A 20,236-nucleotide genomic window follows, 5' to 3' on the forward strand; every position below is an offset into this window, starting at 1 on the left:
GAATTATATTTCCCCACTTTGCTTCTTTGTGACTTCGCCTGTGTAGTCACCAATGTAGGTGGTAGGCAGGGCTGGCACGCTAGCTTATAAACACCTCTGCCAAGGCTCTTACCATGAAAGCTCATTGTCGAAATCAGGCCTATTAGACAAGACTCAAGGAAAGGTGTAGAACAAATATTTTTTGGGGAGTGAACCAATGGAAGGAAGACCTTTCTCTCTGTCTCTCTCTCTCTAACTCTGCCTGTCAAATCAAAAACAAACAAACAAAGAACAACTATTTTTCCTTATGTATAAGAACAAAGCGACAATATATATTTGACCAGGCAGAGGCCTAGTTTAGCACATCACCAGTAAGGGAACTGATCACTCCCTGCGTGTGCTATTCTGACAAGTATATACCCTAGGCTACAGGTGTGGAAGGCTGAGCAAGAGTAGGTGATACGTGCTAACCCTCCCCTCACCTTCCTCCCTTCCCTGTGGGCTTCAGTGCACATCTGAATGCCACAGGCAGCAAGACCGCTTTGAGAGATGTCTCAAACTCAGGAGATGTAAGACCTGAAGTACGCTTCTGTCTTTATGCTCTCATTCCAGCCAGGAGGCAAACCATCTACTTTTATTTCTTTGGACCCTGAGCTTACAGAAAAATGCCTCATTTTCCGCACCACTACCTGGCCTGTTTACAGAGGATGGAGAGTTAGCTTAAGTGAGTTACAAAAAGTGCCAGCCCCTGTGCTCTGACTCCCTGTCTCAGAACTCTGTCTCCTAACAGACCTCTTGCCTCTATCACCCTGCATGTGCTCCGATACGCATTAAATTCTTTTCCAGAGTGTCACAGAGTCCTTGGGTCTATTCAGCGAGCTATCAGGCTTCTTCTGTTTTTGCTTGTGACTGCTGAGGTTTTAATCCCAGTGTAGGAGTCTTTTTGTTGTTGTTGTTAAATCAGGTGACAATTGCCCCCACAGTTTTAATTTTGTCTGGGGCTTTCTAGGCAAGAATCTAGGCCCAATAACTTCAGATGTCATTGAATGCATGTGGATTAATCCACATGATGTCTTCTTGAGACACCTCCCGACCTGACTCCTCATCCCTGAGGCTGGTTTGACTGACAGCCTCACTATTAGACATGTCCAGTATTGGCTTTTGGTTTTAGAGTATAAGGTTATTGTCTTTTTGCAGAGCCTCCAGTTTTTCTCTATCCTGCCCCTTTGCGGGCTCTTACAGGAGCCTCCTTGTAGTAACTGACCTCTTCTACCACCATCAGATGCTCCTTAGGAATCTCTGGATGCCCTCTCCCATTAAAACCTAACAATGGTGAGCCATCTCCAGTGCACTTCTTATCCCTGGCACATCAGTCTCTAGCGTACAGTCACTTTTGAGACCCATCGCGCGGCTGCTGAACCTTTTGCTTCAGAGGCAGTCCCAAGTAGCTGGCTGTTGACTAGGCATCGATGGCTTAAGGTATTTTTTTTCTTTGAGTAAAAGGAAAACTAGACTCAGATTCAGTTAGAGTCTAAAATGATGTCTTTGGTAAACAGAATTTCATTCAACTATAACTGAACGTTGGGTCTAAAGAAATTTCTCTCTTTTGAATCTAGGAAGTTCACTGCCTTTAAAAATGTTGCTCTGTAACTTGCCAAACTCGTTTTTACACCTTGGTTTAACAGGTTTCTGATAGCAATGGTAATCAATGCATCTTATAGCCCGCCTAAGGTGCATTTTGCAATTTTGCTTTAATGACACTGGTTTATACCTATGATATAAATGTAACTTCAACCTTAATTCAGACAGAGGTATGATATAATATCAGCATCTTCAGTCACATAGGTGTAATTACTAAATGTAAACTTAGGTAATCTTAGCACATGCTTTGTCCATATGAAAATACTTCAACACCACTTGGAGGTAACTAAGCTTAAAATTCGATGTGTTATCTTATTTAGAAAATGTGGTCTTAATTTGGAGACTTCTAAAGGGTTATTTCAAAATGTAAATCAAGGAAATGAGCAGATAGAAAAGGTCAGAAGTATAAAAATGTGTTCTTGGTAAGGAAGGTTAAGAAGAAAAGAGTTTTTTTGAATAAAGAAAGGAAATGGTTTGTAAGAAGTACCTTATCCTGATGGCTAGGTTACTCTAGACTGGAATGGAAATGAGAGTTTCAAGTAAGTTGAAGAAGGTGTGTGGAAGTCACAGAAGGTTATGAAAGAAAGAAATTTTTGGATACAAAAGCTATTAATCTATTTTTCTTTGACATAGAACTAGAATCTGGTCTTCTGTTAAAGCAATGAGGTTTTTGCAATGCATATAGAAAAAAAAAAACACTACAGCATCTCCTTTTAATAGTTTTGTTTAATTGGTGACACTGTCAGTTTTCTAACTAGCTCCAGTAAGCTATTTTCTCTTCCCTAGTTTCTGATTCTGTTAAAATTGTTCCAAGTTATTGGATAATTCCATGTGCTAGATAATTTAAGTTTCATTTATGATCCTTGGGATGACCAAAGACAGATTTTGTGTCCTGTTAAAGTTATCTATTAGGTTCTCTTAATGTCTCTGTTAAGTTCTAATTGTTTATTAACTGAAAAGTGATCGCTGTTAAATATAAGAGTGGGAATAAGAGAGGGAAGAGATATACAATTTTGGACATGCTCAAGCTGACTTGCCCCAAACAATAGTTAGAAACATACCAGGGGGTTCCAATTCAATCCCATCAAGGTGGCATGTACCAATGCCATCTCACTAGTCCCAGTGATCAATTTCTGTTCACAATTGATCATAATGATAGGACTAAGAGCCAAAGTGATCACATAAACAAGACTAGTGTCTGCAAGTACTAACCGATAGAATAAAAAAGGGAGAGAACAATCCAACATGGGAAGCAAGATACATAGCAGACCCATAGAATGGCAGATGTCCTAAACAGCACTCTGGCCTCAGAATCAGCCCTTAAGGCATGCGCATCTGGCTGAAAAGCCCAGGAGAGTATTTCAGGCATGGAAAGCCAAGACACTCTGGCAAAAAAACAAAAACAAAAACAAACAAACAAACAAAAAACACCACCTAAATGAAAGATCTCCGGGAGTGAGATCCCAGTGGAAAGAACAGGTCATCAAAGAAGGAGGTACCTTTCTCTGAAGGGAGGAGAGAACTTCCACTTTGACTACGACCTTGTCTAAATAAGATTGAAGTCAGCGAACTCAAAAGGCTTCCATAGCCTTGGCAACTCATGACAAGAGCCTAGGGAGATTACTGAGGCCATAAACAAGAGCGTCAATTTGTTAAGTCAACAACAGGAGTCACTGTGCACTTACTCCTCATGGAGGATCTCTGTCCTTAATGTGCTGTACTTGTGATTTAATGTAATAACTAGTACTCAAACAGTATTTTTCACTTTGTGCTTCTTTGTGGGTGCAAACTGTTGAAATCTTTACTTAATATATGCTAAACTGATCTTCTGTATATAAAGAGAATGGAAAATGAATCTTGATGTGAATGGAAGGGGAGAGGGAGCAGGAAAGGGGAGGGTTGCAGGTGGGAGGGAAGTTATGTGGGGGGAAGCCATTGTAATCCAAAAGCTGTACTTTGGAAATTTATATTCATTAAATAAAAGTTTAAAAAAAAAGTTCTAATTGTTTAAAAGTAGCTGAGTTTTTTTTATTAAAAGCTATGGATTGTTTAAATATGTGCTCACTTTAAAGCATTTGAGTAATCATTTTGTATCAATTATCAAATTTGGCCCCATGATGTAGAGGGATCCTATTTCAACCTGATATTTTGAGCTTTAACTAATACGGCTATTTGGATTATATTAAAGGTATCGTCAAGATGTGAAGCATTACCAAATTTTATTATGATAATGTAAAATGCTACTGATACAAATGTCAAAAAGTTAAAGAGTCTAAATGAAGTAGACAGGCATACAGACTAAAATTGATTAGGTTTGTGAGCTGGAAGACCAGGCCTTCGCCACGCCCCTGTGAGACCTCTTCCCCCTACCTGGCCACACCTGGGTGCCCACCAGCCAATCAGGTTAATTAAACACTCCCCTTTGGAAATGGGTTAAAAGCTGGGACGTGTGGGTGTGTCCATCCCTTCTCTTCTTCCTTGGCCTCTTGCCAGGAGGGGGCTCAGTGTAGCCCTGCGCCTCCAGGGTGCATGGCCTTCCGGCCACATGCTCCAGGCTTCCTGGCCCAGATGCTCTTCCACGTGGCTGGTTCCTGGTGCTTGGTATGAGCCCAGATTTACCTCTCTCTCTTACTAAAGCCCTCACTTTCCTATGCACCTTTCTCACTAAATAAAAGCCTAAAACGTACCATGCTGCCTCATTTATCTGTGCCGGTATTTAAAATTCTTCTGTAAATATTAGGCAAGAACCCTCTAGGGCTTATTAATATTGAGGGTTTATTAATAAGCACATGGTGAAATTGTATGGCACCCCAAATTCTGGTAGCATATGCGGCACCCCAGATAGCACTACTGGGGAACTTTAAGGGGCCACATTTTTGTATAAATTTTAGGGGGTCATGTCTGATTTCAATAGGAGAATAGTTTTGAATACAATTTAAAGGACAAGGATGAAAAATTGTGAATTCCTTTCAAAAGAAAACATCTGGGGCCAGCTATGGGCATAGCAGGTAAAGCCGCTGCCTGCAACACCGGCATCCCATATAGGCGCCAGTTGGAGTCCTCCACTTCCAGTCCAGCTCCCTTCTAATGTGCCTGGGAAAGCAGTGGAAAATGTCCCAGATGCTTGGATACTTGCATCCACATGGGAAACCCAAAAGAAGTTCCTGGCTCCTTGCTTGGGTTCAGCCCAGATCCAGCCATCTGTGGAGGGAATTTGGGGATGGAAAACCTCAATCTCTCTCTAACTCTGCCTTTCAAATAAAAAATAAAACTTTAAAAAACTAAAACTAAAAAATAAAACATCTATAGTTTTTTCTTGAGACTTTTCTGTATAAATATTATTTACTTGCAGCAATTGTTGGACAGAAAGAACACATTTCATTATTACTTCAAGAAATTGAGCTGAAATTCAAATAGTGACATTTAGCTTAAAAACTTTCAAATAATTCAGAGTAATCCTATCATACACAATACCGGATATACTCACCTGTATAAAACAGCTCGATCTACACCAAAAGCTCCTACGATTAAGTCTGAAGAGAGAGTGAAAACACATGTTAATAATGGTTTTTAAATTTCTACACCATGCTATAAAACTTTCAATGCACACAAAAGAATTTAAGCAGATTCTCAGTCAAGAGATTGTAAGGCAGCAACAACAAAAACAACATCTTCTACAACATTTTCTTCTAACGTTTCATTACAGACTTCAAGACAGTGAAAAAAAGCTCCGCACATGTGCTTCACGTTGTACACTCGCAGGAAACAGAGCTGCCTTTCCTTCACATCACCTTCAGTGATTTGAACAATGCTTTGAGCATGGTTGAGGTTTCATAATACTTGAAATATTGAATTGAAATGGCTTATAAAACAAATCAGGAGAATAATAACATTATTTACTTTAGGAATGAAAACTCTCAGAGCTGTAAGTATTCGTAGAAAATCACCTGGATATCCATTTTTGTCTATATCTGTGGCTCCTTTCATTGAATAGCCAAAGCTTGGTGGCATACTCCGAGCAGCCCACTGGCCTTCAAGGACTTGAGACGGTACTGCGTTCAAGCCTGCTGCCCTTCCATTGAAGATATACACAACTCCTTTCTTATCTTCACCCCCATAGGGAGCAGCAATTGCAATATCTATGGGGTGAAAGGAAGAGGAGGAAGAGAAGAAGCAGCATGGAAAGGAGAGGATGAGAAGGGAGGAGGAGGGGGGAAGAAGGCAAGAGTGGTGACACTGAAGTCTCAGTACTCAGTCATTTATATGGGGATCGGAATATTCACAGAACCTTTTCTCTTGATCAGTATTGGTTCAAAGTTCAGTAATTCAAAAAGCAACAATATAATTCAAGGAAGTTCAAGCAAAACTGTAGAAATGACAATAACTTAGAGCCATATATTCTGGGTCTGACCTTATATACATCATTTACTTCTGAACCTTAAGTGCCCCATACTTAAACTTGGGGGTGTGGAAGGTAGGAGGAGAACATGTCAAAAGATTCATCTAAAGTTCATTCTAGGTAGCAAAATTCTATTTTGTTGATTCATGCATCACTTTAATTTTTTCTGAACAGAAATCCATTTGGATCACAAATTTGAAAGGACTTCATTTTCATCTTGTTCAACTCAAACAAATAAAATTATAAATTCTTAAAATAAACAAAACACCAATGGTCAATAGGACCTTTTTTGACTCTAAAATATACTATAAATAGGTCCACTTTTCTCTGCTGCTGTGGCCACCCTGTGTCTATAACTGTGAAGTGACCTTCTAAGTGACCTCTCACTTCAAGGCTTGCCTCTATGACTCATTCTCTTCAAACTATGCACTCTTCCCAACACCACTGGCCTTTTTTATTGTTGTTTCCTCATGCTCAAATCCTACATCAGACATCATCCTGCCAGTGTCCCCTGGTCCCTGCCCCTCTCCCCCTCCACTCTATCATACACTCTATATAGCTGCTCTCCATCATGTTACCTTGCCTTAAAAAACCTGCAGTCTTTATCATTATCTGGGTTTCCACATTACTTGCTTACTTATTCTGTGGTTCTGTATCTTTGAAGTTTACTTAATGTGTAGCTTTTCTTTTAGTAAGAATCCTGATATATTGTTGATTACACAAACAAACCAACAGTGCATCTCTCTACTACATGATCTATAGAAAGGTTTTAGTATTATCTTTTAGAAAGTATTTTGGTACTTTGTAATTTGTATTTCACATTTCCAAAGTTCTATACTGAAAGCTAACTTTGCTTTTTAAAGATGTCTACAGCTATTGAAATAAGACGATCATCAAATAGTGGGCTTATATGTTTGTGTGTCCCCATGAAGGGAAACAGAAACTCACTTAGAACATTTTGGACAGTCACAACAAAGTTATGACTTTCAAAATAGTATTGCTAAAGCATACCTTTGAGGTACGCATAAGATATACATTAGTCAGCATTGCCTTGCAATGTGCCTTGGGAGCATTTTTTTATATTTGTAGCCAAATGAACAGTAGAGGGCACTGCTGCTCAGCAGGACACAGAGACACAGAAAGTCACCAGCACTGGGCTCTGTGAGAATGAAAAAACTGCCTTTCAGAAATCATCCGTTCTGAATTTCTCTTGAGAATCAATTTTTGAAAATTTTGCTCTGATTTTTAAGGTAAAAAAAAAAATGCAACCTATCTATAAACTTGGTGTACTGCTCACTGACATTCAATCCATCTTCCAGAAGAGATTTGCTCATGCGAATTTCAACAGATGGGGTTATGGACTTTCCCAGATGGGCTCAGAAATCAAGGACTTAACTTCTTTTGCTTAACTTCTATCTTACCATTGAAGCCGTCCTGGTCCAAATCTCCCAGTGGAGCTATGGCACTGCCAAACCGTGCAAAGATCTCAAACCCATTCAGCTTCGTAACCTGGAAGTCTCCGGAGGCTCTCTGCAGACACACGGAGACCTGTCCCACCTCTTGGAGTTTGCCATCGGAGCCTCGATCCATGAAGAGAGGTGCTCCAATAAACACGTCTGCATAACTGAGAGACAGAACTCCTCACCAAAGCAAGATCAAATTCCATCTGTTATTAATACACATTTTCTTTCTTATTAAAACTCAGTTTCCCCTTTTCCACATCTCTCACAGGTACATGGAAGCACAAAACGATGACCATAGTAGCCATTTCAAATTCAAAGCTTCTTTTAACTCTTTTAAGAAATTATGAAACCATAAAATTTTCATGCTATAAAAACTATTAAAAAAATATGACCAACAGAGGTTTTCCATGTTTGTGTCAGGTTGCTTCAAATTGCTTCCTTAAATAGATTAGCAGAAAGGGAACAGAGAAACAAAAGCAAAACTGCTTAGTTTTAGTAAATAATTCACAAACATGAGAGCAAAACTGTTTCTGGAAAAATTTTTTAAAACTTACTCATCTCCATTAATGTCAGTGGCAGCTACAGAAAATCCAAAATATGCAGCCATCTGGATAACAAGATGAAAATGAAATGTTTATATTTCATCCAAATACTTTAGGCAATTAACAATTACAATATATCTAGCAAATAGAAATGGTTATTTTTTTCTATATACAGTGCTTCAATTTAAAAGTCTTCTCTTTTGTTTATTCTAGCAACACCACAACAATCAGGTAATGAGGCTTGCTAATTTGCAAGTAAAATACATTCTAGGTATAACATTTCAATGTTTAAATTCCATTTACTTGTATTCCAAGTACAATCAACTCTCCTTCCTATGCCTAACAATCGCTCCCTTTCTCCCCATTCCCTGACAAAAGGCACACACAGGCATACTAACAGAAAGACACAGTCACAAACATTTTAATTGGACCCAAGAAGTTATAAGTGGATGCCTATTCAGAAAGGACAATAGTTAATAATTATTGATAACAGAAAATAACTGGCTCTCCCTTTGTGAAACAACTATTCTTTAGAAGTTATTGTTTGGAAAGACACAAACAGGAGTTCATTCTTGTCTCACATCTCAATCAATTATTTGCCAGATGGCTTTGTTTCTTAATTACACACACACTACAAATATGTTTGGATTTATTATGAAGTTATTATGCACAGGGAGAAGAAATTTCCTCTCCTCCACCACAGGAGACCACTGGCTACCACAGACAGCTGGGGGCAGGAGTGGGGGTGGGAATGGGAGAAAAGGAAGTTCTAAAGAGAGCCCAACAGGCAAAACAAAGCTAGAAGAGATGACAGACTAAAGATAAACTAAGGTGAGTCAACAAATGAGTGAATGAGTCAGCAAAGCAAAGAAGGAAAGTTATGGATGCTTCTTTTTTTTTTTTTAAGCTTTAATTCAATGAATGCAAATTTCATAGGTACAACTTTAGGAATAGGGATGCTTCTGAATCTTGATTAGTTGAATATATATCCAGAGGGGATGATAAGGGAGATTCCTACCTTATCTATTTTGGCTTGATACAGTGTAGTTGAGAAAACAAAACACACATTCGCTATTCAATGATAAGATCAGAATTTGTGTACTGAAGTGTACTATGTTTGGGGTACCATGTTGATGTGCTGACTACAATATGCCAAAATAATATTCTTGAACCTTATTCTGTCAGAGTGTTTGTCCTGAAAGGGTAAAGAAAGTATGGCATTTACTGAGAACAACTTCTGTCCTGAGCACCATGATGGATCCTCACGGCTACCCCATGAGAACGTTAGCAGCATCCCTATGTTTACCAATGAGGAATCAGAATCATAGTGGCAAACACTTTGTCCAAAGCAATAATAAACAGCACAGAGCCCAGGTCTGTCCTCATCTAAGCCTTGCACTTCCCCAACGATAGCTGAAGATGAAAATAAGGAAACTTCAAAGAGTTTATGAAAAACAATGAGTTAAAAAGTAAGTTCATTTTGGTTCAAAACATAATGGGAACCCATGCACAGCTTTTTCACAATAGGTGTTTTTCAGCAATGTTTTGGAAACAGCTCACAAAGCAAGCATCACCGCCCACTTGCAACAGGATCCAGACACAACCACGGACACTGGATAGAAATGAAACAGCACAAAAGGATAACCATGCCTCCAGCAATCCCAATTGCCTGTGGATTATGCATTACTTCATGTGGAGCAACAATCCTGAAGCTGGTCCCCATACTATGGATCCTCTCAAAGCCCAACAATCTCTACTGACAAGAAATGGGCTTGAATACCAAATCTGCAAACCGTGAGGTATTTTTCCTACACTGACTGTTTAATTTTCCTTTGTGATTATCATTATTTAATTCTCTGAGACATGCAAGGAGTCTTCAAAAAGCTATGGAAAAATATGTATTGTGATAAAACTATGCATGCATTTCTAAATTATTTTGTACCAAAATAAATTTATCCTTTAATTTCAGTTTTCCACAAACTTTTTGAAGTACTCTTATACATTACAGATTAAAAAATACCTGTGTTGAACATGATATATAGTACTTAAAAGTACTACTCTTTAACTCTAAAATGTCTTACTTCACATAATACCAGCAAAGTTTATTTATAATATATATGCAAGTACTTTAAAAACTGTGAAAAATGAAATTAAAGGATAACATGCATTGTTCCATGAACTTTTTGAAGACCCTCCTATACATAATACACACATATGATACAATGGTTATTTTCCAAATCCTCCATCTTGTTGCAAATGACAGGGTTTCGTTGTTTTTGACTGCTGTATAGTATTCTATAGAGCACATGTCCCATAATTTCTTTATCCAGTCTACGTTGATGGGCATTTGGGTTGGTTCCAGGTCTTAGCTATTGCGAATTGAGCTGCAATAAACATTAATGTGCAGACAGCTTGTTTGTTTGCCAATTTCGTTTCCTTTGGGTAAATTCCAAGGAGTGGGATGGCTGGGTTGTATGGTAGGGTTATCTTCAGGTTTCTGAGGAATCTCCAGACTGACTTCCATAGTGGCTTAACCAATTTGCATTCCCACCAACAGTGGGTTAGTGTCCCTTTTTCCCCACATCCTCTCCAGCATCTATTGTTGGTAGATTTCTGAATGTGAGCCATTCTAACCAGGGTGAGGTGAAACCTCATTGTGGTTTTGATTTGCATTTCCCTGATTGCTAGTGATCTTGAACATTTTTTCATGTGTCTGTTGGCCATTTGGATTTCCTCTTTTGAAAAATGTCTACTGAGGTCCTTGGCCCATCTCTTAAGTGGGTTGTTTGTTTTGATGTTGTGGAATTTCTTGATCTCTTTGTAGATTCTGGTTATCAACCCTTTATCAGTTGCATAGTTTGCAAATATATTTTCCCATTCTGTCGGTTGTCTCTTCACTTTCCTGACTGTTTCTTTTGCAGTTCAGAAACTTCTCAATTTGATGCAATCCCAAATGTTAATTTTGGCTTTGACTGCCTGTGCTTCTGGGGTGTTTTCCAAGAAGTCATTGCCGGTACCTATATCTTACAAGGTTTTTCCAATGCTCTCTAATAATTTGATGGTGTCAGGTCTTATATTTAAGTCTTTAATCCATGTTGAGTGAATTTTTATGTAAGGTGAAAGGTAGGGGTCTTGGAACAAGGAGGAATTTGGAAAACATCATGCTGAGTGAATTAACACAGTCCCAAAGGGACAAATATCGTATGTTCTCCCTGATCGGCGACAACTAACTGAGTACCAAAGGGGAAACTTGTCGAAATGAAATGGACACTATGAGAAACAGTGACTTGATCAGCTCTTGGCCTGATGGTTGATGTACAATGTAATACTTTATCCATTTTAGTATTTTTTTTTTGTTCTAGTACCATTGGTTGAACTCTGTAATTAACACACAATTATTCTTAGGTGTTTAAATTTTAACTGAAAAGTGATCCCTGTTAGGAATTTGGAAAACATTATGCTGAGTGAAATAAGCCAATCCCAAAGGGACAAATACCACTTGTTCTCCCTGATAGGTGACAACTAACTGAGCACCAAAAAGGAAACCTGTTAAAGTGAAATGAACACTATGAGAAATGCTGACTTGATCAGCCCTCGCCCTGATTGTTGATGAATAACTTAATATGTTATCCCTCTTAGTATTTTTTTTTGTTTGTTCTACTTAATACTTTTGGTTGAATACTGTAGTCAATACACAATTATTCTGAATTGCTGAAACTTAACTGAAAAGTGATTGCTGTTAAATATAAGAGTGGGAATAAGAGAGGGAAGAGATGTGCAATTCGGGACATGCTCAAGCTGACTTACCTCCAACAGTAGAGTTAGAAACATACCAGGGGATTCCAATTCAATCTCACCAAGGTGGCATGTACCAATGCCATCTCACTAGTCCCAGTGATCAATTTCTGTTCACAATTGATCATAATGATAGGACTAAGAACCAAAGGGATCACATAAACAAGAATAGTGCCTGCAAATACTAGCTGATAGAATCAAAAAGGGAGAGAATGATCCAACATGGGAAGTGAGATACACAGCAGACCCATAGAATGGCAAATGTCCTAACAGCACTCTGGCCTCAGAATCAGCCCTTAAGGCATGCGGATCTGGCTGAAAAGCCCATGAGAGTATTTCAGGCATGGAAAGCCAAGACACTCTGGCAAAAAAAAACACAAAAAACAAAACAAAAAAAAAACACCTAAATGAAAGATCTCCGGGAGTGAGATCCCAGTGGAAAGAACGGGTCTTCAAAGAAGGAGGTACCTTTCTCTGAAGGGAGGAGAGAACTTCCACTTTGACCATGGCCTTGTCTAAAAATTATCATAGTCAGTGAACTCAGGGGGCTTCCATAGCCTTGGTAGCTCATGACAAGAGCCTAGGTTGATTACTGATGCCATAAACAAGAGTGTCAATTTGTTAAGTCAACAGCAGGAGTCACTGTGCACTTACTCCTCATGTAGGATCTTTGTCCTTAGTGTGCTGTACATTGAGATTTAATGCTATAACTAGTACTCAAACAGTATTTTTCACTTTATGTTTCTGCGTGGGAGCAAACTGTTTAAATCTTTACTTAATGTATGCTAAACTGATCTTCTGTATATAAAGAGAAATGAAAATGAATCTTGATGTGAATGGAAGGGGAGAGGGAGCGGGAAAGGGGAGGGTTGCGGGTGGGAGGGACGTCATGGGGGGCAAGCCATTGTAATCCATAGCTGTACTTTGGAAATTACTTTGGAAATTTATATTCATTAAATAAAAGTTTAAAAAAAAACAATGGTTATGTTGTAATACAATGCTTATTTTCCATCTAATAATTAAAAGGCATAGGTCATCTCAAAGAAAATTCAAAGTACAGATGTCATCAGAAAAGAAAAGTGGAATTATTGTGATTCTGTGTCTGTGCAATTTGATTTTGCATTTTCCAAAACAAAACAAAACAAAAACAATTATAAATTTGCTTATACAAATTACTTTAGTTAAAACAAAGGGGAAATATTTAAAGCCAGTCTTATATCTATGCATACATTATGGAATCATTAAACCATTTCAATACTGCTAGAAAAAGTTTAAGATATTAAGAAATGCTAATGATAAACTGTTGAGTGGGAAAAAAAAAAGACATAATGTTTAAGATACTCAGCTAACCAGTTTTTGTTATACACACACAAGACTGAACTACACCAAAAAGATCATGGGTTGAAGGATTATCTTTTGATTGAATTACAGTTGACTTTTTGTTGTTGTTTTAACATTTCTCTTTATTTCTCAAATTTTCTCAAATGAATGTTACACTGCTTCTGGGAGATGGGATATATTTTAAAGGCATACCTGCTCACCAGTAAAATTGTGTAAGGAGGACATGTTTTTCCCATCATAAATATAAACCTGTGCAGGAAAAATAAAAGCATGTGAAATACAGTAAAATATAAAATAATTCAGATATTTTTAAACATTTATTTACTTATTTGAAAGGCAAAGAGACAGAGACAGCAACAGAGATCGTCCATCTATTACTTCACTCCCCAAATGCCCACTAGGGGTAGGACTGGGCCAGACCAAAGTCAAGAGCTGGGAATTCAATCCAGGTCTCCCATAGGAGTGGCTCAGACCCAACTACTGAACTAACAACAGCTGCAACCCAGGGTATACATTAGCAGAAAGGCATTATTAGAAGTGGAGCCAGCACTCAATCCCAGACACTCCACTGAGTGTTCCAACTAGTGCCTTAACCACTAGGCCAAGTGCATGCCCCAACTCAGAGACTTTTAAAAGCACCTTTGTATTTTCCTACCATTCCCAAAGTCCTTGCTGCTCTTGGAACTCCTGAAACAAAGTCTGAAAACAAACAAAACTTAATTAATCATTTTTAAGATCAACATTGGAAATTGTGGAAGCAATTATGTCACAAAGCTTTGTTTTATGATTTCAATAGAAAATAAGAAAAATATTTTTAAGTTGCTCTCCATAATAAATAACCCAGCATTTTAAAACCCCAAAATCAAATTTACAAAATACATAAATATTCTTGAGGACTCTCAAATACATGTAAATAAACCCTAAGTCATTTGTAACCTAGTTAAACAAGAATAGATAAGACAAAGTAACCTAAGGAAGGGGGGGGTAAGACTATATTTACAGGAATAAAAAATAATATAGTAGAACTGAAATGGCATAGAGGTGGGCTGTGGCACCTGAGCATGATGAAAATCAGGTCTACGCTTCCTAAATGGAGATCTGAAAAAAGACAGATGGACAAAGAGAGGATGGGAATCCACCTTCCAGAACCAGCCCAGGGTTACCGATCCTCTACAGAGAGAAGGAACTAAGCCTCACTAAGAGGAATGCACTTGCTGAAAGCTGAAGAAGGAGCTGAACAGAGCCCAGCCAGGGATGCTGGGGGCAGGCGAGGAGCAGAAGACAGAGCATGAGGTGCTGGTCTCTCCTCAACGTCCTGACTTCTTCTTTCGTATTCTATGAGAGGGCTTCAAACTGCTGAAAAATTTCAATGGCATCTGTTCCTAATGCCTAACTTAAATCTTTTCATAAAGGAATAAAAATGGCTCAAGAGGTTCATACCATCTATGCCGTCACCATTGAAATCTCCAACAGCTACGGAATAGCCTAAAGGGGGAATCAAAGGTGACACGTCATCAGCACGGGAACATTTCTCCTCAACGTACTTCACGGCGGAGCTGGCCTCAGAAACAGTTTTAAGTAATTCTGTTCATTAGGCAATACTTCGTCTTCTAGGAGTAATAGGTTCATATGACGAATGAATTTTAAAAGAAATAAATAAGCGAAGTACTCAAACTGGAATTTCTATTAGAAAAATAAATGCTATTAAAGTCTTAAAGCAGTCGATGAAAAACAGTAAGTTTGCAATGTACCAAAAAGGATGCAATAACTGACTCTGCATAAGCAAATACCATTTCTGACATGTGTATCTTATTTTAATAAATAAGAGAAATTCAATGAGAGCAAACATTAGTAAATTCCAAAGCCAAAACTATAGTTCAGCATAGTGAATTAAAGTTCAGGAATAAAACTGCCTGTGTCTGAAGTGAAGTATGATTTTTGCCTTTCTGTGCCTCAATGTTCTCACCTATAAAATGAGAATATAACAGTATAATTTTGTAGACTTGTGAGGAATAAATGAGTACATAAAGCACTTGGAACAATACCCAGAACATTGTAAGTACATCTCAAAGGTTAGCTGTTACTATTATTATCACTGTATATTATCTTTAATTTTAATTTACAAAATAGAACATAATCAAAGTATTCAATAACATTCTGAAACTGTACATTCTTTATGTTTAGAAAAATACTAATCTGTTTCACATAAAATATTTTTCTAATTAAAGTAGGATTTGCAAATACAGGACAACTCCATATAAACTACAATTCCATATAAAGCATCTGTACTTTTGATTTACCTACCCAAATAACTGTCATCAAAAATGGCTTGTGCAGTCCGAGTTGCTAATTGGTTATTATACTTGATGCTGTAAACATTGGGGTCATATTTAGACACAATTTCTGCCACTTGATCTGAAATGAGCTGACCTAAAAAATTATATAAAGTAAATTAACCTTCTAATAGAAACATTTTTGTGATGTAGATAATGGTGCCTGCATGAAAAAAAACAATATTAGATACTAATATCTCTAGTTATTAATCTTAATTCATCAATAGTGCTAAACATGAAATATGATGCTTGATATTTAAAAATTTATTTGAAAAGCAGAGTGATAGAAATAGAGAAACAGAGATTTTCCATCTGCTGGTTTACTCTCCAAATACCCCAACAGAAAGGCTGGGCCAGGCTGACGCTGGAAGCCAAGAACTCCATCTCAGTCTTCCATGTATGTGGCAGAAAGGTACTTGAGCTACCATTTGCTGCCTCACAGGCACATTAGCAAGAAGCTGGAAGAGAAAGCAGAGGCAGGACTCCATTCTAGGCACTCTGATATGTAATGCACATGTCCCAAGTGGTAGCTAAGACAACTGTGCCACACAATCTACCCCCACGAAAGTTGACATAACTGATAAAAACTTGGAATTACAGCTGTCTCTCAGTCCCTTGGGGGATTGGCTCCAGTTCCTTGTAGATTCCAAACTCTACAGATGTTCAAGTCCCTTATTTGCATATCAACTATGTACATTCTCCTGTATCTATGAAATCATCTCTAGATTATTTATAGTAACTAATACAAAGTAAATACCATGTAAATAGTTGTGATACTGTATTGTTTAGGGAATAAAAAGTTTGCCCATGTGCAGTACAGATGTCAATCTTTCTTATCAAATTTTTTTTATCTGTGGGTAGTTGAATACACAGTTAAGGAACCTAGGTATATAGAGGTCTGACTATATCTTTATTCAGGCTACCAGTTAAAAGTAAGCTCTGCTAATAAAAATGGAAAAATATGTCATGTCACAGTGGATTAAGCTACATCTTGGGATACCTGCATCCCATTATGGGAGTGCCAGTTCGAGTCCTAGCTCTTCTTCCAATCCAGCTTCCGGCTAATGCCCCCTGGGAAGGCAGTAGATGATAGTCCATGTACTTGGGTTCCTGCCACCCACATGGAAGACCTGGATGGAGTTCCTGGCTGTTAGCTTCCTCAGGGCCTAGCCCTGGATGTTGAATCAATGTGTAGATTTTTCATTATTGCATTTTCCATTGATTTCTTGAACGCCCTCATAGTGTTTATCTTCAAGGAGAAGTATATATCATATACAATAAAAATAAACCATCTTAAATTACTTTATTTGCTTCATAATCTACATAAACTATTCAGTTTTTCCACTACTTAAATATTATATTATTTTTTAAAAATTTGTGTAACAATGTTTACACAATTAAATATATTTTCCATTGTTTCTTTAAATTATTTGAAAATAATCAGATGTGGAGTTAGTGCCATGGTATAGCAGATAAAGCTCCCACCTGCTGCACCAGCATCCTGCATCCCATATGGGTGCCAGTTCAAGTCCTAGCTGCTCCACTTCCAATCCAGATCCCTGCTAATGTGCCTGGGAAAGCAACAGAGGATGATCCAAGTACCTGGGCCTCTGCACCCACATGGGAGACCCAGAAGAAGCTGGGGAGTGAACCAGTGAATGAATGGAAAATCTCTCTCTCTCCCCCTCCCTTCTTTCCTCCCTCTCTCTCTCCCTGTATTTCTCCCTGCCTTTCAAATAAATAAATAAATCTTTAAAAAAAGGGAAACAGAAAATATCTCAGATGCATAATAAGACAGATGAATCAGAGATAGTCACTATTGAGTAACTTAAAATATATTAACCTACCTTGCCAATAAAAGCTACCAGGACCACCAAGAAGTACTCTGTCAGCCTAGATTGAATCAAACAAAGATGTATATATATACTTAAAAAATAGGCATAACACTGAAATCTGTGCAATAGCAGATACATACAGATATATAGTGTACATAAATATATACACAAAATCTTAAATGTCAAACTCATCTAATTCAACTCCCGTAGTTTTCATTCTTCCTACTCTAAAAATTAAAAAGGAAAGCTACAATGTATTCATTTAATATATGAGAATATAAAAACTTTATTTCTGCGGATCTTAGTTTCTTTGCACATCTAGAATGAAGTAATAGTGCGGAGTATTACTCTGGGTTAGAATGAGGAAAAAGTCACTTCTTACTTTTGCATTTCAGACTTGGGCCTAGATAAGGGAAATTTTCTTTCTAACAATCATTGAAGACTTTCATGATAAAGGAAAATTATGTTTAGTATTCAAAGATCTAAACAGGAGTAAAACTATAGAATATATTTTTAAGGAGTTATAGAAACACACAAATTTACTATACTTGTAAAAAAAACTGTAAACATCTAATTCCAAATATTTTGTTTGAGCACAATATTTTGGAAATTTCTTTTTATCAGAGAGAATAGAAAAATGTTTTCTTTCCAAAGGTACATACAGCTCTTAAGCTTTCAACAATCAATTTCCTGCCCTTACTATGTATAAGATATTTCCAAGTTGTCTTAAAATCACACCCTTTTCTCATAAATGGGTTTAAGAGAAGGAATAATTTAGCAATAAATTTCACATTGAGATTGCTTCTGAGGTTACAGATGTATAGGCACAGGTACAGAGAATATGGACACATTTTTAAAAATACTTATTTGAAAACATTATGCAAATTTACATCTAATATTTATTATTATACTTTTTTTGTTTGGTTTCTATTTGAATTATGGATAATGTAATATGAGATTAAGTAAATTAAAAATTAATCACTTAGTTGTGAGAATTAACTATAATTATCAGTACCTAGTGCAGAAAATCAATTTCATTAATAAAATGAAAATAGAGATAAAAACAAAATTTTAAAAACAGAAAATGTGGGGCTGGTGCTGTGGCACAACAGCACTACCTCCTGAAGTGCCGGCATCCCATATGGGCACCACCACTTTGTATCTTGGCTGCTCCACTTCCGATCCAGTTCTCTGCTGTGGCCTGAGAAAGCAGCAGAAGATGGCCCGAGTCCTTGAGCCCCTGAACCCACGTGGGAGACCCAGAAGAAGCTCCTGGCTCCTGGCTTCAGATCGGGCCAGCTCCAGCTGTTCAGCCATTTGGGGAGTGAACCAGCAGATGGACCATCCCTCTCTCTCTCCCTCTGCCTCTAACTCTGCCTTTCAAATAAATAAAAGTAGGAAAATGCTTTATTATTTCCACATTGCATGATTTTAATTTCTGTCATCTTCATAAATTTAAGACATCCTTTTTGCTTACCTTTTTTTTAAAGATTTTATTTATTTATTTGAAAGGCAGAGTTACAGAGAAGCAGAGGCAGAGAGAGAGGTCATCCATCGCTGGTTCACTCCCCAGATGGAGGCAACGGCCAGAGCTGCAACAATCCGAAGCCAGGAATCAAGAGCTTCCTCTGGGTCTCCCATGCGGGTGCAGGGGCCCAAGGACTTGAGCCATCTTCTACTGCTTTCCCAGGCCATAGCAGAGAGCTGGATTGGAAGTGGAGCAGCCAGGTCTTGAACTGGCACCCATATGAGATGTTGGCACTGCAGATGGTAGCTTTTACCCACTACATCACAACACCGGCCCCTCACATTTTCTTAGAAAACCATTGTAAGGTTTCTAAGTAAGTTTCACTTTCAATATTTTTAATACATCTGTAGGAGAAAGCAATATTCTCAATTCACTATTCAAAATGTTCATGTACCCCCCACCAAAGTAAATAAACAAGTGAAACACAGAAAAGAAAATTATGTAAAGTACTAATGAAAAACTGTCAATGAAAACATAAATGGAAACTGTCAAAACAATCAACTCTGGACAGCATATTAGTTTAACTAAAAATATATAGCTTGCATATGTGATTTCCTATGAATATTAAATTGCTTCTGCTTCACATGTTGCCTGTAGGCATATAAGATAACAAACTTACGCATGTCTCTCAGCTTTTATAAAACGAAAGTGCAAGTCTGTATAAAGTTCCTATTGGTAACTATTGTGAAAATTAATTGCAGCTGAAAATAAAAACATTAATATTTAACAAGCCACATAACTGGAGATTATGGTATTAAATCATAACAGTTACCTATCATCTACTGAGGAGACTACCTACTTTCCTCCGTTCCCATTACAGTACCTCCCTATTTCAAAACACTACTAGGGAAGGAGTAGTGTAAGGCAAGGAATGCCAAAATGAATAGCTAGCCATTTTCATGAAAAAGGCAGTAGTTACAAAGAAGCTGAGGCACTGATCAGTTTATTTTTAGCCATAGTTTAGTGAATAAGGTAGATCTAAATCTCATCCAATCTTAAATGAGAACTTACTTTAGTAAAATCAATGCTGAATCCTCCTTGACAAAATCCCTGTCCATCAGCATCAATATTTTCTAAAATAAAAAGATTGGAAATATACACAAACCCCAAAACAAACAAATAACACAAAATAAAACATAAGAAAATTTGCTGTAATAATAATCCTAACATGATCTGTTAGTTTCTGGGAGTGGTCATTCATTCAGGCAGAGTTATTATTACTTCCAGGAAAACTTAATATACATGGTTATCAGCACCACTTCCTCAGATATGGAAACAGAGATATTTAGGTACCCATGCCAATCACCAAGAAATAGAAAGATCCACAAAAAAATGGTAGGTTTCAAACATTTTTTTAACCACAATCCACAGCAAGATTAT

General features: G+C 37.6%; 1 protein-coding gene across 5 annotated transcripts in view; it reads right to left on the reverse strand.

Moving 5' to 3' along the window:
- The window catches only part of ITGAV (integrin subunit alpha V), a 135,495-nt gene that overhangs the window by 33,732 nt on the left and 81,527 nt on the right, over positions 1-20,236 (reverse strand). For 4 of the 5 annotated variants that reach the window (XM_089329030.1, XM_089329032.1, XM_002712329.5 and 1 more), the window contains 10 exons: positions 19,868-19,929; positions 17,341-17,386; positions 15,465-15,590; positions 14,601-14,645; positions 13,816-13,859; positions 13,353-13,409; positions 8,037-8,089; positions 7,441-7,643; positions 5,568-5,759; positions 5,108-5,153 (listed from right to left, as the gene is read on the reverse strand). In XM_089329030.1, coding sequence (XP_089185156.1) covers positions 5,108-5,153; positions 5,568-5,759; positions 7,441-7,643; positions 8,037-8,089; positions 13,353-13,409; positions 13,816-13,859; positions 14,601-14,645; positions 15,465-15,590; positions 17,341-17,386; positions 19,868-19,929 — 874 coding nt within the window. The remainder of the gene's footprint in view (positions 1-5,107; positions 5,154-5,567; positions 5,760-7,440; positions 7,644-8,036; positions 8,090-13,352; positions 13,410-13,815; positions 13,860-14,600; positions 14,646-15,464; positions 15,591-17,340; positions 17,387-19,867; positions 19,930-20,236) is intronic. The other variant, XM_070070495.2, reaches the window with a different exon arrangement.

The sequence above is a fragment of the Oryctolagus cuniculus genome, chromosome 3, assembly GCF_051225735.1.
Source record: "Oryctolagus cuniculus isolate XC-2025 breed Fujian yellow rabbit chromosome 3, ASM5122573v1, whole genome shotgun sequence".
Classification (NCBI taxonomy): domain Eukaryota; kingdom Metazoa; phylum Chordata; class Mammalia; order Lagomorpha; family Leporidae; genus Oryctolagus; species Oryctolagus cuniculus.